At 41.0% G+C, this 24826-nt stretch overlaps 1 protein-coding gene and 1 non-coding gene across 3 annotated transcripts; both read left to right on the top strand.

The window, feature by feature from the left end:
* Nucleotides 1-1389: 1389 nt before the first annotated feature.
* On the top strand, nt 1390-18470 carry LOC144987962 (uncharacterized). 2 transcript variants are annotated; one of them, XM_078937879.1, is made up of 4 exons: nt 1398-1831; nt 7795-8097; nt 10694-10821; nt 15222-18470. In XM_078937879.1, exons 1-4 carry the CDS (start codon nt 1660-1662, stop codon nt 15240-15242), a joined length of 624 nt encoding a protein of 207 aa, XP_078794005.1. In that variant the 5' UTR covers nt 1398-1659; the 3' UTR covers nt 15243-18470. The 2 variants fall into 2 exon arrangements, 1 of the variants encoding a protein (XP_078794005.1); XR_013651653.1 differs by lacking the exon at nt 10694-10821 and having other exon boundaries at nt 1390-1831.
* A 1715-nt stretch (nt 18471-20185) lies between these two features.
* On the top strand, nt 20186-20258 carry trnar-ccg (transfer RNA arginine (anticodon CCG)). The gene has a single exon. It is a non-coding gene; the product is annotated as a tRNA-Arg (tRNA).
* The last annotated feature ends 4568 nt before the right edge of the window (nt 20259-24826 follow it).

Genomic DNA, 24826 nt, shown 5'->3' with positions numbered 1-24826 from the left:
ATGGGTGGGCCAATGAGCGTTTTGATCCCGCCCACTTTCACTGATTGACAGATAGACCCATTCTGCTGAAAAAGCTCTTCATGAAATAAATACGCCATTGTGAAAAACAGCAACATGAAATAAAAACGAAGCTACTTTGGAAAATATTGATTTTGAAATACGAGCTTCTGAAAAAAGACAGAATTATAATAATATTCCACATAAATAAAATGAATATTTTAAAATACTGTTTTAAAATAATGAACAGGTTTTTAAAGCAAAATGAAATATATTGAATAATATAATGGCTTATATAAAATCTGTGTGCAGGTTTTTCACAATTTCATGATCTTTTTATATATTTGTGAGAGATTTATTGGTTGATTGTGTATTTGCATGAGGCCATATTTATTTATTTAATTAAATATTTATTTATTTAATTATGAACAGTATAGGACTCCATAGGTTTTGTAGTCAAATCTGAACATTGATGAGACACAGTATAATGACGTCACAGCAGCTCTCAAAAAGTTTCCTCGATAGATTTTTTTCTATTTTTCTTTTCTTTTCTTTATTATCTCCTGAATCAAAACTGTTTAAAAATATTTGAAGCTTTTTGGACCATGTTGAGGCTCAGTTAAGCAGTTTATACATTTCTTTTTAAAGGAAGTTCCTGCACGTGACCCGGAAGTAAACAGCACGAGGCGCTAGCAGCGTTAAGGCCCGTACACACCGGGACGAATATTCGCCAGACGTTATTCGCCAGCGTTTTTCGCCACGTTTTTTGTGTTCACACCCAGGCGATTTTCGCTGACGATGAGTGGAGTGAACATGCAATTTCATTCCCTGACATTAGATGGCGCTTAATGTAAAACAGAAATACTCCTGTACACAAGGTGGCGCTGCGCAACTTTACGCTTCTTAAAGTCGCTTTGCACTCAGAAGAAGAGAGCAAGTATTTACACGCTTGTCAGAATCAAACAAAGAAAACATGAATATTTCAAGCACCAGTAGCTCCAACTGGTGCTTGGTTCGGGGATATTTTAGAATGTCCGTCATTATTGCTTCGCGGCTGTGTAGACGCTACCTGGCGTCTATCTTCTTCGCTGGTATGTGTGCTCAGCAAGGCAGTTTTGTGTTTGAGCGCCCCCAAGTTGTGTTTTACTGTAACTTCAGAAGCTCCAAACACGTGAGCAAAAGCGCCATTCTCATTGGTCGAGTAGATTTCGACGCGACGCGTCGAAAAAAAAAAACGAACCCGAGGCGTTTTTTTTTTTTGACGCTTTAACGCGTGGCGTTTTTTCGCGTCGGTGTGCACACACTCGTTGGTGCCCTTTGTTTAGTCACGAGGCGTTAAACGTCGGCGAAAATCGCCGGCGAAATTCGTCCCGGTGTGAACAGGCCTTTAGCTTGAAGGCAGGCCATCGGCGTTAGCTTGTGTTGAGAGGTCGGCTGTGTTTTGTTGGGACGTTTGTGAGGTTTTTGGACAGAAAGGACGATACGTGGTACGTGTGGGAACTCTCAGCATTTTCCAAAGTGTCGTAAATGAGTGAAGAAGTGTTGAACGGAAAGACAACGTGGATTGCTGTGATTGTGAGACTAGCAGATGATCGATCGGAGCTGCAGTGAAGAGGACGGCGGTGTTTGTGGGAGTTGGAGCTGAAGATCGGAGCAGGAACCATGTCTTCCCTTCAGTCTCTAAGAGAGTTGATCAACGAGCGACTAGCTGCTGCTGCTGAAGAAATCTGCAGACTCTGTGAAGGAACCATCGTCCAGTACGAGCAGGAGCTCTGTCGTCAGCGCAGACTGCTGGATGTCATCTGGAAACCACAGCTGCAGCTCCACCACATAGGTATGTGACCTTCATCAAAGAAACAGAGAAGCCCTTTGAGCTTCATGCTTTTCTTTTTGGTGACCCGTCTGTTAGTTAGTGGTGGTTCTTCACCAGGGGTGTCACTGAGGGCCACATCAGCATAGTGTCTGTCCTCAAAAGGCCAGATATAACTTATACATCTAACTAAATGTAATGAATGAATGAATGAATGAACGAATGTTAAATAACTCATTATTTATGTGTTATAACTTTTAAAGTAACAATTACATAGAAAACAAATGTTTGCTTGTTACTTAGCACATGGGTCACCAACCTTTTTGAGACCGAGGGCTATTTCATGGGCACTAAGTGGTATGAAGGGCGCCCCCCCCCCCCCCCCCCCCCCCCCAAAGGAAAAAAAAAAACACACGATTTGCGGACATCCTAGTGCAGGGGTCGGCAACCTTTTTTACTCAAAGAGCCATTTGGGACCGCCCCTAATAAAAAAGAAAGCACTCGGAGCCACAACCCGTTTTGACATGATTATATATATTATGCATGTATATATTATTCAAAGGTGCTCATTACGTTGATCGCGATCGACCGGTCGACCTTCAATGACATGAGTGTAGATCGCGGGCCAGAAAAGATAAAAAAAAAAAAAAGTACTTCTATAAAATCCACCAGCCAATCAAAATCCTCAGTGAGAAGTACGGGACTTGATTGACATGTAGATTGGCCAATCGGACATCGTCTGAAGCATACATCACTGCAAATGCACATTATGTTCTTTAAAGGATGATACCGCGCCGCGTGTGGGAGGAGCTACTGGTTCTGGTCTGATGGCTGCATGGAGCGATGTGTTTATCAATGCATGGTAGACACTGAGAGTGTGGAGGGATCAGGTTTATTATTTTGAAGAGTTCTACTTGGTAATCATGTTTCCATGTTTGAGTTCATAAAATCCTCCCAGAGAAAGTCTCTGCTTCAACTCCCGCAGTGAAAGCTGCGTCTCAATCTGACGCCCGTGTTTGCATCTCTCTGACAGAGTTTGAAGCCAAAGCCCCTCCTCCGCCTCTCTACCTGCTTTTCCTCTCTACCTGTTCACCTGTTCACATCCTCTGCAGCTGAGAGTTGTTTCCCCCGCGCTCCTCAGTGTGTCCAACACAGAGAGCGCAAAATACGGTATTCAGGGCGCTCCTGCGCAGTACAAGGATGAAAGAGCAGGACGCAGGTTATAGCGGGGATAGAGCGGGTTAAGAAAATGATTGAAAGAAGGCGGCCCGCTGAAGAAATATTCAATATTGTACACATTTTATTATTAGTCTGAACTATCTTTTATTTAGAAAAATTTTTCATTTTATCAGTCCAGTACGGGAAAAAAACATAATCAAAACTTGTGTTGGGCGGTTTTTGGCTGGGTCTGGCGGTTTTCAGATGACTTTTGGGCTGGAAAACTGTGACTCTATCTGGCAACACTGGCGCGAACTCTCAGTCTGTCATCCGCGAGTTGGTCTCTGCCCCACGGCACGTCAAGTTCAAGTTCGTCAAGTTCCCGGCAGAAGATCGGAGTGTTTATTGAAGCCGCCCCGCGTGCCTCTCTCTGCTATCAGCTCTGCAGGACTCGCCCGATAAATACGAGATCATTACGAAGCTGTTTTTTACGTGGCTCGCGCTTCGTGCGGAGCCAGCAGCGCCTTTGAAATGCCATGAAAAATGAACAAACTAAAATAAAATTTAATTATTATAAAATACTCATTATTTTCCAAAGTCACAGGGAGCCACAACAGATGGATGAAAGAGCCACATGTGGCTCCGAAACGATGGGTTGCCGACCCCTGTCCTAGTGTGTGCCCTATTTTTATTTGCTCATTTTACACACAAAAACATGCATGAATTTTCTAGACTTGTATAAGTGGGGGGGGGGGGGGGGGGGGGGCGGGGAGTGTCAAACTCAGTTGCAGAGGGGGCCTCAATCCAAAACACACTTTAGGTTGCGGGCCGAACAAGATAAACATTTATTGAACAGACTAAAGCTAAACTTTTAAAACTTTAACTTAATTTTAACCTTTTAAACATAAATGTAAATAAAAACAAACAGGAATATTAATCCGGAATAATAAATACATTCTGTGAAATTAAGCAAATATGAACAAACAAAGCCAGGGAATATTAATAATTAGAAATAATAAATCAAATTATTCCGTTTTACTTGCTCTTTTGTCCTTTTCTTAGAGCTGAACTCCTGACATCATTTTTAGCAATAAATTAATTTCTGCTTGGTTTGTGAAGTTCTGTGTGTGTCTTTGGTCCTGTGTGTGTGTTTGGTCCTGTGTGTGTCTTTGGTCCTGTGTGTGTGTTTGGTCCTGTGTGTGTCTTTGGTCCTGTGTGTGTCTTTGGTCCTGTGTGTGTCTTTGGTCCTGTGTGTGTGTTTGGTCGTGTGTGTCTTTGGTCCTGTGTGTGTGTTTGGTCCTGTGTCTTTGGTCCTGTGTGTGTCTTTGGTCCTGTGTGTGTGTCATTGGTCCTGTGTGTGTGTTTGGTTCTGTGTCTTTGGTCCTGTGTGTGTGTTTGGTCCTGTGTCATTGGTCCTGTGTGTTTGTCTCTGGTAGGGCTGGGCGATATGGCCTAAAAATAAAATCTCAGATTGTATTTTTTTTATTTTGATTTTCGAACACCCCCCCCCCCCACACACACACACACACACACTTAAGGAAAGCAATAAGTACAAACGGCAGACAACTTGAAGCAAATGTTGCTTTTATTTAATCAAACCCAAGACAAATGTAACCCCCATTTCTGGGATGAATAATAAATAAATGAACACGCTCTTGGAATCAAAGTTAAGTATAAGACTTTTCTTCTTACTCCCTTTTTGGACTTGTGTTTAAATAATTTTTGTCTTGTTTTTTTTTTCCAAAAGCAAAATCCTACAGCGGCCGCGTCTCAAATGAATATATCGGTACAAGTAATTTTTTTATTAACAAATAACAGTAACAACCAACTATCTAACTAATGAACCAATTATACAGGCGTTGTAGAATGAGTATGTGTGTGTGTCAGGGCGCGTGCATGTGTAAAAGGGCTGGGCGCGTGCGAGCCTTTGACTCCGATGGGCATTAGGCAGCGAAGGGGGGGTCTCTTCCTCCACATCTGTGGCAGTAAACCCATACCAGTTCCATCAACAGAGGATTTTATTCCTCTTTTGGGAACAAACTTCCCACCCTCACCGGTAGCCATGCTGTCGCTTGCTGCTTCGTGTGTCGATTGTCATGTGCCATACCGTCGCGTGAAACTAATGCTACGGAAGCTCTGGGGAGCCAAAAATGCGCCACATAAAAACTCGATTTAGTTATTTTTGAAATCGCCCGTAACAAAAAATTCGAATTAATTCATTTAATCGATTTATCGCCCAGGCCTAGTCTCTGGTGCTGTGTGTGTGTCTTTGGTCCTGTGTGTGTGTCTTTGTGAAACATATCAGAGGGATTTGATTATTTAAAAACCTGTTATTGTGAAAATCATGTTTAGGTCTCATAAAACATTAAAAACTTAATTACAGAATTCATCAGTGGGATTACTCCAAAATATTTGCCATTTTCCTAATTTTTTACAACACCAACATTAAAATCCTCCAAAATTCTCAATACTTTCATAAACAAATGATCTATTGTTTATTTATGGTCTGAAAAAGTGCAGCTGTTTTCCAGCCAGCATTACCTGCTGTCTTTATTTATACGTTACTATCACCAACTAAACAACCGTAAAAATAAATGGATATGGAAAATACAGACAAGTATTAAAAATGTCTGCAATAGTTAGTGAAGAATGACATTATTAGAATGATCTGAGTAATTTAAGCCACCCGCTGATCCGGGTGTTCCACAATGGTCTCCGTGTGCCGTTTCACCTCGCAACCTGCACCCACTACCCCTCCCCTTCTCCTCCTCACACACACGCACCTCTTTCTCAAAGGCGGGAACACCGATTCACAAGTTTCAGGCCGTTCCATCCTCTGCCATATATTTCATGACAGCAGAACTGAAGTGCATTAATTACTCAATAGCAAGCACTGAATCACCACCCTTTACTATCCAGGTAAGTACCGTTGTGCCCAAGTCTAAATTAAATATCCTCTTACTTAGTAGCGGCTCCACTTGACATGTCCGAATCTGCTCCCCGTGCCCCATGCTAAGCACAACCCCAGTTTGTCGAAAACGACACTCACATATGTTGGCAGTCTGTTATGTCTGTTAATTTTGAACACGCCCACCAACATCCAAACAGCATTAAACTCACTTCTGCTCACAGCTCCCTCACTTCTGGTGAGCAATTGAACACACCCCAGATTCCCCAATTCCCATGAGTCTTAAAAGCTGAAGGCGGGGCTAAACCCCAGATCGCCACAATATATTGATTTGCTATATGAGCAGTGCTATTTTTGGGGCACTCCCGTTAAATGATATTTACCCTTCCAATCATTTTTACATTCTCTCTTTAACTGGGATGGTGATCTTTGTGTCTTTTGTGGAAATTATGTAGAAACTGTGGAACATCTTTTCTTGGAATGTTTTCATGTAAAAGAGTTTTGGTCTTCTTTTCATAATTGGCTCAAATACAAAAATATCATCATTAGCCCTTTAAATTGGAATACAATTAAAATTCGATTACAATTTATTCACAAAAATCTGGACTTTCTGATTAATGCACTGATTGTAATTTCAAAGCATTTTATTGGGTGAAATCTCACATTAATGGATTACTCAACCGTCTCAACCTATTCTCTAAATCTTTACATTACATGAATCATAAGAATGCCCAGACATTGTGTAATTTATTTGATCTATTTCAACTTTTGTAATGGACCCTTATTTTTATGGATTATTTTTTTAAGTTATATTTATTTTTAAAAAAATTTTGTCTACCTAATTGATAGTGATAGATAGCTGTGGAAAACATTGATGATGTCATGATTGTGAGTTTCCCACAGATTTCAAAAATGTCCCACAGCTGCTCACAACAGAGGACACACTTTGGACTTGGTTATTACCTACAGCAGGGGTGGGCAATTCCAGGCCTCGAGGGCCGGTGTGTCTGCACGATTTCCAGATAGTCTTGCCCTACTCATGGCTGATTACCTGGTTCAGGTGTGTCCAGCCAATAATCTTGCCCTACTCATGGCTGATTACCTGGTTCAGGTGTGTCCAGCCAATTAGAACATGCCAGAGCAGGGTATGCTGGAAAACATGCAGGAATGTGGCCCTCAGTGCCCAACTCTGACCTACAGCCTATCTGCTGGAGGGTCCAGTCTGTCCAGTTGTGTATTTTTGTGTACATCTTTCCAAAACTGCCCAGAAGCCACTTGTGTACACATTCCAATGTACACATCTGGAGCAGCTGCTTGTGTTGGTGGAACCACACCCCGGTGTGTTCAAGTCCCGACTGTGCGCCATAAATGCAGATGCCAGTAACATGTGTCACACATGATCCATGAGTGTTCATTGATGTTTTTTTATCAGACACTACTGTGTGTTTGTTTCTGTCACCAGTGGAATCAGCACTTTCCTTCTCTAGAACCAGAAGAACAAACTGGAAGAACAAAGTTTCAAGTTCTCTTCCCATCTGATTGCACAAGGCAGAAAAAAGGCGGGAGTTCAACCATCACCCTGAAACAAAGTTCACCTTTAAACTGTGTCAATGTCAGATGGAGAAATGGAATAGAATGTAGAAGATTAGAAGAACTTAGAAATGGAACCTGTGTAAATCACTTAGCATTGAATTTTAATTAAATGACAATTTTGATTATTTTTTCCAATTTTAAATTAATGACACGTTTATTAAATAATATAATGGCATCTATATTTATTGCTTCCATTAGTCTCTTGTTGTCCTCCAGACTCCTCAGACATATTCATATTCCAATGATCACAGAGTTTATTGAAGCTTGACAAAACCCAAAAGTCCTGAAAACGTATAAAAGGCTCCTTGTTGTGTTTGTGTCCCTGCAGTCCTCCCCCAGCATTGGATGACTGAAGAGGCAGATCAATGCAACCAGCAGAGGAACTTTAGAGTGGAACAGGAGGAACCAGAACCTCCACAGATTAAAGAGGAACAGGAGAAAACAGAACCTCCACAGATTCAAGAGGAACTGCAGAGCTTTAATGTAACTGATAGTCAGGATGAAGAAGGAAACCAACATGAAGAATCAACATCAACTACAGATGAAGAGACAGACCCACAGAACAGAGATCAGAGGAAGAGAAGAGACAGAAGTCATGTCCAAAGTGTGGACAGCTCTCACATGTCAGCAGGTCAGTGTGACTCTGATTTTCATCTCCACACTATCGGTATGTTCACTTCAACAACGGTTCTATCTTGAGCTTCAAGCTTTCCAAACATGCAGTCCATCAACAGCGTGTCCTGGAAGAGTCTCTCCTGTCTCTTCCAGTTGAAAAGACAGAAGACATTGTTGGTCAGTGCAGCCGACAAAATTCGTCAAATCACATGATCTTAGTTAGTCCCTCCAGCTAACGACAAACGGGAAACCTTAACAGATCAAAGAGAAAATTGTTAGCAGATAAAAAAGTACAATCTGTTTTGTCGTCTGTGGTTCTAAGTTTGTAGTTCAGTTCTTTTCAGCAGATTTCTCTGTCAAACCCAAAATCCCATCTAAACCTCTTTGATGTCTCCATGTCTCCAATTCCAGACATTCAGACATTCTATTTCCAAAACTACATTTCAAGCTAAAACCCAAAGACAGGGTCCTGCTCATGGATCTGCAGACAGAAAAGATTCAAACCTCAACACATCAGTGAAAAACTGCTTAGTGTCGGAATTGTTCTCCTATCTTTTTCTGGACTGATTCTTCCTCCAGTGCAGCTTCATCTTCATCAAACTGCTCCTCATTGGTGGGTGGAAACACAACAGGGAGGTTTTTCTGTGTCCAGTTCAGGTCCATGAATGTTCAGGCGTTTTAATGTCAGTGATTTCAGTTTAGAAAAACTGCATCTCTGCTGAGATTTGCTTCACTTCCATAAGAACCTCAGCAGCATCAGGATCATTTTGTTGATGGTTTGTCTGTGGAATGACATTTCATCCTCATAGCTTCAGTGGAGATCAAGAGTCTGGAACCTTTAACACTAAAAGAACCATTTGATCCAGTTTCTTCCAGACCAAAACCCAACAAGAGCCACAAAGTTCCACTTCACTGTTTAACAAAATACTTTTTATTTCTGTTTTTCTGGCTGTTAAGACAATCATTTATTAAATGTAGCTTTTAAAAATTTCCCAAAAATTAAATTATGACAGTGTTTTCAGAACTGTCATGAGATTCATTCTTTGTGTGATTAATCAATCATTAACTATTAAGTCATTTCATGAATCTATTTTTAATCTAACCTAATAATTGCTGTAAAAAGCCTGATTGAAAAGAGCTATTTATCTGAGGGCTACATGCTATGTATCCCATCATGCATCAGACTTGTCCCATAATGCAAGTCAGGTCCATAAATATTGGGACAGAGACTCATTGTCAGCATTTTTGAATTTGAATCAAAACGAACAAGATGTGTTCCTCCACGACTAATGTTTTTAGCACGTATTAGCTTAATGCTAAACTTTCTTCCATCCAAGAAAGAAGCACTGGCCGCACGGATTTAAAAATTATGAGCGAGCAGGCCCTTAATAATAATCAGAACAGTAATAAAAGCACATTTAGAAGATGATCTCCTGCAACTTCACGCTGATTTTGCTGTTCCAGGACAGCTATAGCCCCATGAACAGCTCTAGCAGATTTCACCATGCTAAACTTTTGCCGTTTGCTGGTTGGGCTAACACCCACTGACATCATCGCCCCACATCCCTCCTGGAAATGCAAACTGGAATTGAGTTTTGAAACACTATTCGCAGAGTGGATGTGAAAACGAAAATCCCCTCTTTGCATTTTGGTTTTAATTATGACACAGAATAAGAGGTTTTAATGTAGATAAAGAAAACGTATTTTGAACGATTGATTTTTTTTTATTTTAATTATGAGTCATTTGATTCAGTTACATTGTGAAAATGAAAAAGCATTTCTGTTAACCGATTATAATTGGTAACACTTTCTTTTAGAGTACTTACAGTGTACTTAAGTGGTATTTACGTGGTACTTATTGTGTAACTACTGGGTACTTTCAGGGTACTTACATGGTTCTTTTTATGGAATTTACTGGGTACTTACATGGTACTTCAATAGGAAAATACTAAAATGAACTAACAAACTGACTAAGCTATACTGGCATCCCTGCCCTTAGGCCCCCTTCGCGGTAAGGAAAAACTCCTAAAAAAACAGATTCCGAAAAAAACCCGAAGAAACCTCAGGGGTGCCCACATGAAGGAGGGATTCTCCCCCAGGACGGACAGGCGATTTACCAGAACTCTTAGAGAAGAATGAAATTATCTAACACAACAACTACATATGTGAAGTCCAGCAGACGAGCTTCATCCAGCCGTGTTTGGGGGGGACAGTCAAAGGCGCGAGTCGAGCCGGAGACAGGAACCACAGCGACAGTGGCTCAGGTGGTTGACCGGGTCGTCCAATGATTGAAGGGTTGGCGGTTCGATCCCTGCTCCCACCAGCCAAAATATCGTTGTGTCCTTGGGGAAGACACTTCACCCTCCTTGCCTCCAGTGTGGCTCCACTGGCGTGTTTATGTGCGTGAATGATCCCGGTGATGGTCAGAGGGGCCGTAGGCGCGAACTGGCAGCCATGCCTCTGTCAGTCTGCCCCAGGGCAGCTGTGGCTACAACCGTACCTTACCATCACCAAGTATGAATGAGGAGTGAATGAATAATGGACACACTGTAAGCGCTTTGAGTGTCTTGAAAAGCGCAGATAAATCCAATCCATTATTAATATTATTACAGCCAGGTGTAGGAGCAGGAGCAGAGACGAGGTACTCGGTCAGGTACAGAGCAGAGACGAGCCAGAGATGAGCCAGTACTCATCAGAGGCAGGATCCACAGCCAGGTGTAGGAGCGGGAGCAAAGGCGAGGTAAACGGTCAGGAACTGGGGCACGGATGAGCCAACTGAAGTCTGGAAGCACTCCCACTCCCCAGGAGGGGAGAGGAAAAGAGGGACAATACATGAATCGCACTGCACCAGACAGAGGCATGGAGAACTAAATGATAAATGATGATCAAAAATAGAGAAGAGAGAAAGGGTAGAAGTAGATGAGAAAAGAGGACAATTTAAGTCTGCACTCACATGTTTCATGGTATTTACCATAAATTTACCACAGTCAGCCCTATTTCCACTCAACTACATGGTAATTTCAGTACTAAATACTGGGTATGTTCACTTGAATATTACTTGGTACTTACCATTTAAGTACACTAAAACTGGACTGTAAAAGCAATGGCGTTCGGGCCGCTGGCCGGCCAGTAGACAGAGACAGCCAGCTGATATTGTAGTTTGGGGTCGAATAGGAATAATAATATTCAGGGCTTGTCTTTTATTAACATACTCTTTAGCAGTCGCTTTACATTTGAAGGCTATTGGGCTACATGCTAACTACTACTGGATCATTTTTCCTGTTATTCATAGACACAGATGTGAGTAATAGTTGGATTTACAGCAGATACCTTCACATTTCTGTGTGTGTCTCATTACATTGCATTCAAGACAAGGAGGATGTTTAGAGATCAGATTTACTTATTTTAAAAAGCACAAAAGAATCACGTTCATTCACATCCTGGTATTCTCTCCGTCCATCTTGCTGCAAAAGCTGCTTTCTGCCGCTACTTCCGTGTCTCTGTGAGCATTCAATAGGGGTAAAAATAACAGCAAGAATGATCGATCTATTATTGTCTCGATGAAAAGCAGAAAAAATATCATAAGATTAGGCTGGCTGCTACCGGACTGGCTGTGAGCAATATCCTGTCATGCATCACGCATACCCAAGATGCATTTCGACCAATCACCGTGTCCCTGTAACTGAAGTGTAACAACAAGACCAATGATTGCAAACCAGACAACGCAGAGAGACTTTTGTGATTGGCTACTCCTTTACTCAGACATAAGCAGCAGCACCCTAACTACATCGATCAAAGTCGCTTCAGCAAACATGACGACGCAATGCACACCCTCAACACTAAGGGGAAGTATGCACCTCAACACATCCACAGTGTTACCAGAACTGGCGGTGTTGCAGATAAAAATGGCTTTGGGCTGTCAGGGCTCCAGACTGCGACCAATTGGTCGCATTTTGCGACCAAAATTTGAGAGTGTGCGACTGAATTTTACACCCAGTCGCACATGTGCTACCAGTAAATTTGCCTCCCCCACCCTCCGTATTTTTTTAAACATTAAACGTAAAGGGGCACATCAATGATCAATGAAATGATCAATGAGAAGCGAGCCCACCCCCATGCAGGCAGACACACACTCGCCCGCATACTCATGAAACGCGAGCACACACTCTTCGCGTGATGCCCGTCTTTGAGGCGGCCAATGCGTGTGAGAAGAAAGGGAAAGTCACTGTAAGTGGCTAAAATGCGTGGAGGGGGAGGGGCCTAGAGATAATCGAGCGCGCGTAAACATCTGTGGGAAGGAAATGGAGACAAATATCATCACAACCCGATATGTGCGTCTGAGCAATGAGCAAGCGGCTATTGATTCATTCTACCGACCTGCGGCTAGTGTACCAGGGCGAGAGTGTACAGAAGGGGTCTCAAACTCACGGCCCGCGGGCTGTTTGCGGTCTCCAAGATGATATTTTGCGGCCCCCGCCTTAATATGAAAGTTTAATGTTACTGCAGCCCGCCAGTTTTAATGAATGACACTTTTTCATTGTCGTGCACGGAGATGACCAACCAATCACAGTGAGGTAAATGACTCTTGGGGGCGGGACAATGACAGGGCTTGAAAGCAGGACACCTGACAGCCCCCTCTCCAGACCACATTAAGGAGTTCCTTACTTTCCTTCTTAGAACATATTTATTCGCTCGTAATTTTCTAAATACATGCAGTCCGTGCTGAACTTTTCTCTGGGTCGCACAGACCCGGAGGAAGGTTAAGTTTTGGTTACGGCGGGGCATCAAACGGTTATGCACCGCTGTTACGGCAGCACACCGCTCCCGCGGGAGTCGGGTCAGCTGAGGAGAATAAATGTCCCACACCTACATGCGTGACAGCTAACGGGGCTTGAACTTTAAACATGTGCGAGCAAAAACAACATTAGTTTTAGACACACTGAAATATGTGGGGAAAATGCAACGATAGACGTGTTTGAGATGAACCAGTGGCTCGCCTGGATCGTTGGGGAGACCGGGGGGGGGGGGGGCTGTGAGATGAAGGCGAATCTGCAGCGAGACTGAAGGAGAACAGGAAGTGGAAGTTTAATGAATTGGTATTTTCAGTTATTTTAATTAATCACTCAACTACAAAAACCCATCAGGACACATGTCCCATAATGCATTGTTTTGTACTAAATTTCCAGCTGCGTTCGCTCAGGTTGGGGCCTTGCTCCCACCCCTTTCTCGCGATATTTTTGTGATGATTGACAGTTGATGTTGGAGCAAAAACAAAAATATATGTCTCACACCAGGGGATCGGCACAGCGTTTAGTTCCCCTGGGTGATCTCAAACACGCTTATTGTGCATCTTGGCTGCACCTATTTGGTGTCACCAAGATGAATTTCCATCCATTTTGTTTACTATTTGTACTATCATTACAGTGATGGTGCTGTCAGTTTACCTTGTTGTTGCATCTTCAAAAGTGCAGAATAAAATGTGACACTGAATTTGAAACAGCACATTGTAATTTCTGCATCTATTGTTAAAGTATTTATTAGTTTACAGTGGAAATGAGTAGATTTGGTTAGCATGTTGATTTACGGTATGCGCCCCTAAATTTTCTGGTTGTGCCCCTAAAATTTTCAGTTAGGGGCCACTGTGCTCCTAGTGAAAAAAGTTAGTCTGGAGCCCTGGCTGTTTTAGGGTCGGTTCTGCATTAATTTGACACATGAACCCTTCAACTAGAAAAACAGAGTCGTCCATGTTTGCATCTTCTGCAGCAGAGATTGTTTGTCTCTATGTGATCCTCTAATGTCAGCAAAGCAATGCAGATATCGCTGAAATTGATGTGGTTCGGCGGGCTCACCTGCCGGCCTGTTCTCCTCCCCTCCATTCATCCCCTCTGCCACATAATAAAACCTAGTTCGCCACTCCATTTTTGTGTCCGTGCTTGGATTCTACAAAGCTCCTCTGGTTTCACAACAGAAATATGTAATCTCTCTGACTGGAACACCACAGAGCGGGTATCTAGGAACACAAGTCGATTTCCAGGGATCAGCCAATGTTTAGATCCCACCCACTTTCACTGATTGACAGACAGACTCATTCTGCTGGAAAAACTCTTCATGAAGTAAATAAGTCATTCTGGAAAACAGCAACATAAAAAAAAAGCTACTTTGGAAAATATTGATTTAGAAATCAGTTTCTGAAAAAAAGAGATACAATTATAATAATATTCAACATGATTAATATTAACATTTAAAATTCTGTTTTAAAATAATGAACAGGTTTTCAAAGCAAAATGAAATATATTTAATAATAAAATGGCTAATTTAAATTGAGCCATTTTTGTCAAATTGTTTCTGTCCATTTTTGACACATTTTTATCGTCTGCGCTGCCAGCAGCACCTCCAGACTAACACGCACACATAAACACACCCACCAACACCACCACAGGCAAGTTTCTGATCCCGATTGATGGGCCCCTGACCTCGGTCATGGAGGTGATTTCTAAATAAAATGAATACAATAACAGATATGTGAATGTAACTTTATTAGCAGCATATTCCTAACATAACACAGCTGGTGTGCTGAAAGAAGCCTCAGAGCCTGTCAAACATTTATTATAGATGCCTGCATCTTTACAGTCAATAATGACAAGAATCTAAAACATTCTATTTGTTTTCAAACTGTTTTCCTTTTTGTAATTTCATATCAAAATAATTGGAGACAGAATGAGGTTAAAAGTACATTTTCTGTTAATCCCTCCGTCCCCTTTCTAGTTAATCTGTCCTATTTATCTCAGCATGATTTAATTTGGGTATACAGCTATATAACATTAAAGACCTGTTTGTACTATTTATGAATTACTTATCTGTAATTTCATTTCCTTAAAAAAAACAAAGAAAAACTATATTCTATCTTTAATTGGTTCAGACTATTTATTGACTGAAACAGCTCTCCTCATAGGGGGAGGTGTAGGGGGGCGTTTTTCAGCACAGTTTTATACTGTTGTGTTAAAGAAAACAAAACCCTTTTTTTATTAAAAGTTTTTTAATGTGCATATGCTGAATGATACTGCAATCATTTGTATTGATACTTAAGAATAAATAAAGTCACCATAGTATATAAAAGGACCTGTTCTTGTGTCCTTGCAGTCCTCCCCCAATGTTGGATGAATAAAGAGGAAGATCTCTGCATCCAGCAGAGGAACTTCAGAGTGGAACATGAAGAACCGGAACGTCTACATACTAAAGAGGAACCAGGGGAACTTTGCATCTGTCAGGATGAAGATCAGATTGATCTGAAGCAGGAGACTGATACCTTGATGGAGATTCCTACTTATGAGGAAGATGAGAACAGTCAAGCAGATCTAAACAATCAGCAGAGCTTTAATGTAACTGATAGTCAGGATGAAGAAGGAAACCAAAATAAAGAATCAATATCAACTACAGATGAAGAGACAGACCCACAGAACAGAGATCAGAGGAAGAGAAGAGACAGAAGTCATGTCCAACCTGGGTCTGATAAAAGATATTGTGCATCTAAAAAATGTGGTAAAAAGTTTAGTGGGCAGCCTCAGTTGAAATTTCACATAAGAACTCAAACAGGAAAGAAAACATTTTCTTGTAAAAACTGTGAAAAAAGTTTCAGTTATAAATCTAATATAAAAAAACACAGGACAACTCACACAGGCGAAAAGCCCTTTATGTGTAAAGAATGTGATTCAAGTTTTTATCAAATATCTCATCTCAAAACACACATGACAACTCACACCGGAGAAAAGCCTTTTTCTTGTAAAGAATGTAAAAAAAGTTTTAGTCAAATATCTCATCTCAACTCACACATGAGAATTCACACAGGAGAAAAGCCTTTTTCTTGTAAAGAATGTAAAAAAAGTTTTAGTCAAAAATCAAAACTCAAAATACACATGAGAATTCACACAGGAGAGAAGCCTTTTTCTTGTAAAGAATGTGATAAAAGTTTTAGTCGTATATTTATTCTCAAAACACACATGAGAACTCACACAGGAGAAAAGCCTTTTTCTTGTAAAGAATGTGATAAAGGTTTTAGTCACAGATCTAGTCTCAAAACACACATGAGAACTCACACAGGAGAAAAGCCTTTCCCTTGCAATAAATGTGATGCCAGTTTCAGTCGAAAATCTATTCTAAAAACACACATGAAAACTCATACAGGAGAGAGATAGTTTTTATGGCTGATAAATGGCTCAGTCAAAAATGTAATCTAGTAAAATACATTAGAACACACACAGGTGAGAAGCTTTTCTTTTGTAACGAAAACATTTTTTTTTATAAAGGCTTTACAGAAAAATCTCAACTTCGAAAACAGAAAAACTTAGAGCAGAAAACTTGTACAGTATATGGGAAAATATTGTGTAAATGCCATTTGGTCGTTTTTTTTTTTTCGTTTTTAAAAGAAAGAACTTTATTTTTTTATATACAAAAAAGGAAAATGTTGGAATATTTCAAGCCTTAGTTTAATTTAGTGAATTTATTGTATAAGTTTAAATAAAACAATGTTCTTTGTCCAGGAAAAAAAAGAACATTCTAACAAATGTTTATATTAAAAACATTAGTGATCATGTTTAACCCTTGTGCTATCTTAGGCATTTTACCATTGGGAGTTGGGTCATCTAGACCCACTAGACAGTGCACTGAACCGTTTTTTTTTTTTCAATGATTTGTGATCTTTACTGGTGTCCATGGATTACATGAAATCTTTCCACCTTTATCCACCTTTGTCAAGATAGGGAGAACACGTCAATGTAAGGGTGGGGTCATCTAAGATAGCACAAGGGTTACAAAGTGTATTGTGTCCTTCCTGCCAGCGACTACTTTGGTATTGGAGGGGTAAATTATCTCAGTCAGACTGGTGGACTGATTGTATTCGGCACCTTCCCACATTGCCAAAATTGCCTAAATCTTTTTTAATGACTATGATGTTACTGTTTGATCAACCAGTAAAGTTCCCTGAGCTGAATCCAATGAATAAATCTATGATCTGTTAAGAAGAGGAAGATGAAACACCAGGTCTAATGATGAAGACGACTTGAAGTCTGCTGTTAAATCAGCCTGAGCTTTCATTACATGTGCACCCCCCCAATCTGGTGGCCTCAATGACACAGAGCATTGATGTAGTAATTCAGTTCAAAGGAGGCATTAACTACATTTTGTCCTGCCATTGCTTTTTATTATTTTAGACAAAACTTATTTAGTTGACTATTGTTGTATTTTCTGATAAGACAATGTTTATGTTGTCAAAGTGTGTACATTATTATGAGAAATGTTTTGTAAACATCTTTGATTTTTTGTCATAATTTCATTGTTGTTTTAGACTAAAAGAAGGGACTTCAGTTTTTAATTTGTCAAGGCATGTGAGCTAGTAACCATTGAGTGAAAAAGATTTTCTTTTAAATCCACTAATGGAATCACCATGAATCAGCAAATTCTGCAGCTCAGAAAAGCGGCTTCAATATGCAATGTTTTAAAACATAAAGTGTTGCAGAACTTTTAGGATGGAAAAACTGTGGAGAATATTTTCATGTGAATCATCTTCTAAGCTGTTTGTTCCCTTTTGGGGTCACTAAGGCAGGGGACATCCTGCATCCAGTCTGTCACAGGGCCCATGCACTCTCACATTCACATCTAGGGACAATTTAGACCAACCAATCGATCTATGAAGCATGTTTGGGATGGAAGCTGGAGTCCCCAGAGGAAACTCACACATGCACAGGGACAAACATGCAAACTCTACTGTTGTCAGATCCTCCAACCAGGACTTGAACCGAGGGCCTTCTTGCTTTGAGACAAGAGCGCTAACCACTGCACCACTGTGCAACCCGACAACAATTATGTTTATGTTTTTGTTATGATACTGCTGAACGTAACCAGAATGTTGATGGAAACTTGTTTAAAGTATCAAACCCCATTTCTTTCTTTCTATATAAATCTTTGTGTTTGTATCACTTTTGTTGATTTTGATCTTCGGTTCTAAATGATGCTGATTTAATTCATATAATTTAAACTTTTTTATACATCCTGTAAAAATGCATACCTATAGTAACTGTACAAACATATTCTATTAAAAAGCAAGAATCGTGGTTCGATCTGTGAGCCGTTGAGCTTGATTGATGAATTGAATCGGATCGCCACCTAAGGAAAGATCCAGTCTTAGTAGAACCGCATTCCTACCATTTAGTGAGGAAAGGATTTTCCTAAAAATGTATGAAGGAAGATGCGGATAAAGAACCAGACTGGTGTTTGTGTCTGGTGTTCTTGTGATTCCTGTTTTCTAGTAGACATTAGAACTGTTCCTCTGTTCTTTTTGGTTCTCAGTGTTCTGTTCCAATCTTACTGTGAAGAATAAAGTGGACGTGAACATCAGTCAGAAGTGTGGAGTCTTTCCCACAGTGTGGGTTTCTGCTGTTTGTTGGTTCTCTGCTGGATCCAATGCTGGACTCTGTTCCAAAAAGCAGAGTATATGACGTTACCGGGGTAAGTTTAAGGGTAAATTAATTGATGTTCTACACTTTTGGTTCCAAATTTGCATGGAACTTTAAATATGAAGGACTGTATTCACTGTGAAACACTTATTTATTCAAAGACGTGAGCATAAAATGACTTTTAAGGAGAATAAATAATTAAACTTTTAGACTAGATGGAGACTGAAGCATTTTTCTTTTTAATATCTGTGAAAAATATCACATTTATCTAAAAATCAGAATCACCCTTTAGAACAACTGTTTGTCCTGTTTTTATTGGACTAATGTTCACCATCTGCTGAGCAGAAATATCTAATGTTGAACTGAACTGTTTACTTTTTTTCACGAGTTTGTTCATAAAAAACAATTTGTGTGCAGTAAAGACAGCCGTTATAAAGCCTTATATATCTTATAACAGGTTCAATAGTATAAAATATAACCAGTGTGTTTGTGACTGAAAGATAGAATGATGAGATAATCTCCTCTCTGCTGTTTGGACACTTTGACCAGCAGAGGGCAGCAGAACTTTCAGCAACTCTGGATCTGATCCCACAAAAACAATCCATGGATGATCAGATTTCAGAAGATTTGAAGGATCAAAGACAAAGATGTTCTGAAGAGAAGATGTGAGAAGAAAGTCCAGAATGAATCCACTCTGACTTCTCCTCATGTCTCTGAAGCTTGTGTCTTCATGTCTTCACCTCAGAGTTTCTTCTGGATTCCATGTGGATCAATAATATTGATCATGTTCTGTTGTCATTTTCCATCAGAACTTCAGGCTTTTCTCTGCTGATGATCTCTGAGCTGAACTTCTTGGAGGAATTCCTGAATCTGGGATTTGGAGCAAACAGTCAGAACAAAGGAGGTTTCCATTTCTTCTAAGCTCTGCCAGAAGAAAAGAGCTGAAGCTTGAAGCTGAAGCAGCATTTGCTCAGAGAATCTGTCCTCCAGACCAACAAGTCCCACCACAGCCTTGAAGACGTTTCCAGAAGCAGCAGCAGACTGTGTTCCCATGACGATGCTGAAGTCAGCTGCTGCTCTGCAGGAGAAAGTCTGCAGCTCCTCAGTCAGGAAGCTCTTTCAAGCTCGTGCACATCTGTCAGTGCAGCAGCAGAAAGCCTGTTTCCCTGCAGGAAGTCTGAGACTTTTCAAAGTAAGAGCCTCATGTTGGCAGAGATGGGTTGGATTCTTTGATGCTCCAGTGTCTGTTGGATTCAGGATGAGTTCATGCAGATCTAGAAATCCCACCATGATGATCATCCGTGAGGAATTTCAAAATAAAAGACTTACAAACACTGCTGGATGATAAATACATTTACTCTTTATTTTCTGTCAATAAATCATATTTATCAATAAATCCTTGATTCTAAATGATGGATCTAAAGTTGAAAAGAAGTCAAAGTGCTGACTCAGCACAGATCAAAGGAGACACAGATGATTTCCTGGAATGAAGAAAACATCAAACATCATGATGTGATCTGGAACTGAGCTGTTCTTCAGAAGATCCTCCCAAACATGGAAACTGTTGCTGCAACACGTGAAGGTTTGGTTCTGTTGCTAGTGAGATCTGATGGATCAGAACCAGACTTCTGTCAGCTGGAACTGGGGCTTCTTCCAGACCATGTGGCCTAATGGACAAGGCGTCTGAGTCCGGATCAGAAGATTGAGGGTTCAAGTCCCTTCATGGTTGGATTTAGATAATGTTTTTTACCAGAGAACTTGGCATTTAGCAGTCAGGGGGAGAGAGGAACTTCCTGACAGGAAACATAGTCAATTATCTGACATCCAGGATTCATTTCTTTCTTTGTTGTCCTTTCAGACTCACTGGAATCCAGCTGCTATGGTAGAGTGTCCTTGTTGAAGCTTCAGGTCTTGTTTGTCTCTTTCATGTCTGTTGATCTCTATGGTTTTCTCTGTGTGGTCAGAAGGTGACGATAAAGGAAACATCCAGTTTCTGCACACGTTACTTTTAGGCTAATGCTAAGTAAACAGAGAAAACATCTCTGATCTGATTGGACCAAAGCATGTTAGTGAAGTCCACAGTGGTTCCTGCTGTGAAGATCTGTTTCTCTGTTTGTGGATGAAGAGAACAAACGTAGCAGTTCTGCTGTTCCTGAAGTTCCAACATCAGGTTCATAGAGACCAGCATAGACCAGATCTGTGTTCCTCCAGGTTCAGGGCTGGGGTCGTATAGAGGTCAGTACTCTGCGTTGTGGCTGCAGGAACCCGGTTCAAATCCGGGTCACAGCAATATGTTCAGACCAGGAGTCTCACTGATGCAGACTGATTGATAGAATGACTCATGAGGTCATTTGAGTTCATCTGCTGCTGATTACCTGAATCAGGTGTTTTTAGCCAATAAGGAGCTTTAATGGTAGGTTAGGTCAGGGGGGGGCAATTACTTTAACTCGGGGGGCACATTGGGTTCTAAAATTTAATAGAAGGGCCGGACCAGAAGCAGATGCGTGGAGTGAGAATGAAATAACATGGAATGTAGATGAAAACATTTGGATTGAAAATTAGATATTTTAAAACAGAATATTCTAGATGTTTTAGTTTACAAATAATATACTAATAAACTTTTGTTCCAATTTTAGATCTCTTTTTTATTGTGAAGCCCTTTGGTACCTTGAGGGAGATGTAAAGTTCTATATGAATACAGTTTCACTCATTCATGATCCTTTTAATAAAATAAATAACATTATATATGAAATAAAACAATAAACAAAGAACACTATGATTTTCAAAGACAAAAAATCAGGAAAAATATACATAAAAAAATAAAAAAATAAATCAATCAATCATGGGACCTGAACCCTCAACCTTCTGATCCATGAGGCCACATGGTCTGAGAGAACATCCAGGTCCAGCTGCAGGTGGAGGACAGCATCATCCAGCCGTCACAGACTGGGGGCGGAGCCTGGAGATGACTGCTGAAGGTCAGAGGGCGGAGCTTCATCAGGATGAAGGTGCTGCTTGGATTCTGCTTTGATGTCCGTCTGTTCTCAGTCCCTTCATGGCTGCTGCTCAGAGCTGTTTCTGGATGTTTCTGGAGAATTCATGTCTTTACTGATCCAAATGTGGGATTTCTGTTTTTCTTTGGACTTTTCTTTATTTAAGGCTTTTAGCTTTTGGAACTTTCTTTGTTTCTATGCTTTAACTTCCAAACGGGTTTATCTAAGACAATCTGATTGTTTTTCATTTGACTTTCTAGGAACTTTCTGTTTCATCTTTGAGGATTTGGACTTTTGAAAGACTTTTAGCTGCAGTTTCATCCTTTGAACCAGATGGATCTGAATCTAGAGTCAAAGATTCTAAGGAAATCATGGATTCACAGACATTTGATTGAATTTCTGTCTGGATCAGAAACCAACAGCAGACATTTCAAGCCGTCATCTGTTCCTAATGTTCATTCCCCGCCATCATTGAAAGCTTTTGGAATAGTCCCTAAAGCCAGCGATCGGGCCGCTTTGGAGCATGAACTCATCACTCGGTGTCACGGTGGCAGAGAGATGACAGATCCCAAATCTGAGGCTGAAATGATCACGTCCTACCAGCTCCACTCTGGATTTGGGACCAAAAACCTTTGAAGATGTTGGAGCATTGTTGGAGAATAGACTGACAACATTTGTTTGGAAGAAAGATTGACCTTTGACCCCTCCCTCATGTGTTCCACATCCAGCTGCAGACACACCACTACAGCTCACATTCCACTTCTGATCCAGCAGTTAGAACCAGAGCCTGCATTTGCAGCAGGTTCCAACCCACTGATCACTGATCCACACAGGAGGACGTCCTAAGGGGCGGAGTCAGCCACTGGAGAGAGCAAATAGGAGAAATGGGGGTCACTCTGGGCCTCTCTGTGTCTGGACCTTCAGAGGGACAGTGGTTTGGTCCAGAACACGGATGCTAAACTAGCTCTCTGGAAACTTGAACTTGTTGAATGGGAAACTTCCTGAAATCTTCTTCATCTGTTGACTTGTTCTTTCTTCATCTGAATGAGCTCAGTCCTCTCCCAAATCCAACTCCATCTATCTTCAGTGCTTTGGACTGAGTTGGAGCAGAACTAGAGCTTTCTCCAGATGTCCTAGTACTTTTAGATCAGTGTCTTCCAATATTTGGAGTCCAGGTTCACTTCTTTCTCTGACAAAAATCCCAAAAGGCCTACCAGCCACCAAATAGTCAGAAAGCAGAGAAACTTGGTGGTCTGCATTCAGCATGCATTTGGACAAACTCATTAGCTTCTTGTGGAAAATGATGAGTCATTGTAAAAGCATTCTATGAATGCTCAGAAAACTTCCTCTAAGGTTGTGGTTGTTTGGAGAAGTCCTCCTCTTCAAAGAAGTTCTCCTGACCATCTTCAAAGCCACTTTCTGCTTTTTAAACACTACTGTTCAACAAAAACTTGGTTTCTGCCACAAAACCAACCTTAGACACTGAAACAGAATGAATCTAATGCAGAAATGTGTTGACACCTTTAATTCAAAGCTTCAATCAGTTTGAATCTCATGAAGAACATTTCAAAAATCCACATTTGGATCAGGCGTCTTCATCAGAGCACAACTCATGTTTCCAGGACTGTGACTCACCAATAGATCCTCATTTCCTTTACACAATCTGTTTCCATCATTTGGATTTTTCATAAAAACTTGAGTTAGAAAAGAATTGTTGCCCCAAAATGTCCAGTTTGAATAGTCTCCAGTTTGTTGTGTTTGGTTGCTAGGTAACAGGGTCTTTAATGTCTATGATGTCATGGTGGCTTTCAGAGTTGAACTCCTGAATATGACGGTAAACATTTGGATTGAACCAAAATGGGATTGAAGCTCATGCTAAATCCTGATCTCAATGCTGAAAAAACCTCCTCCTAGATTCTGGTTGTTTGGAGAAGTCCTCCTCTTCCAAGAATTCCTGAAAAAAGCCCTCATTTCTCCTGACCATCTTCAAAGCCACTTTCTGCTTTAGTTTAGTCCAAACTTGCTTTATGCTGACAACATTTACAGCTTGAATCCATCTGAAGAATCCAAGGAAACAAACCAATCTAAGTCTGCATTCATGCCACTTCAGAACCAACAAAGCATGTTGCCAGGACGCTGACTTACCAATAGAACTTGGGATTTCCTTTGCAGAATCCTTCTCCGTGTGTTTTCCTTTGTTTTTCTCCCCAAAACCTAAAGCAGAGATTTTTGCTGAGCTGCAGAACAAACGTCTGACTGCTTTAACCGCCGTTGATGGTTTGTTGTGTTTCCCTCTATAGCTGCTATGGTCTTGGTATGGTTGCTAGGTAACGCTGTCTTTGATGATGATGACGTCAGAGTGGCCTCTAGAATGGACTTTTTTCTTGTGGAACCAGGAGCTGTAACCTTTAGGGCACTAGGACCCAGAAAGAGGTCCAGGCAGTGACGGTGTTCAGTGACGTCACTCCTCAGTGACGGACATGCTGTACACAGCAGACTGCAGACCAGCCCACACCAGCAACACCATAGTGAAGTTTGCAGACGACACTACTGTGGAGGGGCTGATCTCTGGGGACGACGAGACGGCCCACAGAGAAACTGTGTGGAGAGGGTCCACAGCTTCACCCTCCTGGGCACCACCATCTCTGCTGACCTCACAGGGTCTAACAACACCATCAGGAAGGCCCAGCAGCGCCTGCACTTCCTGAGAAGACTCAGGAAGAACAATGTGAACATCATTGTTAGGCGCAACAGGTTGAAAAGTAGCGTCTGCTCAAGCCGCCATCTTGGTCAGCCCCGGACATATACCAGTCATGCTGCCTCATCAGAGTGACTGACATCATCACTGACTCCACCCATCCTGCTTTCTCTCTGTTTGAACTGCTGCCCTCTGGAAGGAGGTACAGGTCCATCACAACCAGGACAAACAGACTAAGGAACAGCTTTTTTCCACAGGAAATCACCATACGGAATACACACACTTCCACCAACTACACCCACTCTGACTTTTTACAAATGCTAAATCTCTGACTACACATGTGTGCAATATCTTGACTTCTGTGCAATAACACAATATCTACTATGCTGCGCTCACAGCAACTCAACTCATTCCATTCTATTTTGTCCAGACATATTTAATATTTAACAGTTTCTGTACATATTGTTCATTTTTTGTTAGAAATGTAAATACAGTTATTCTATTTTATTTTATTTTATTTAACTTCATCACTTCAAGGCTGCTGCAATTTCATTGTATCACCATCTACAATGACAATAAAGGATTCTGATTTATTTCTGGAAGACG

This window comes from Oryzias latipes, chromosome 2 (assembly GCF_053564925.1).
Source record: "Oryzias latipes strain Hd-rR chromosome 2, Olatipes_Hd-rR_3.1".
Lineage (NCBI taxonomy): Eukaryota > Metazoa > Chordata > Actinopteri > Beloniformes > Adrianichthyidae > Oryzias > Oryzias latipes.
This window is presented reverse-complemented; position numbering and strand designations above follow the sequence as displayed.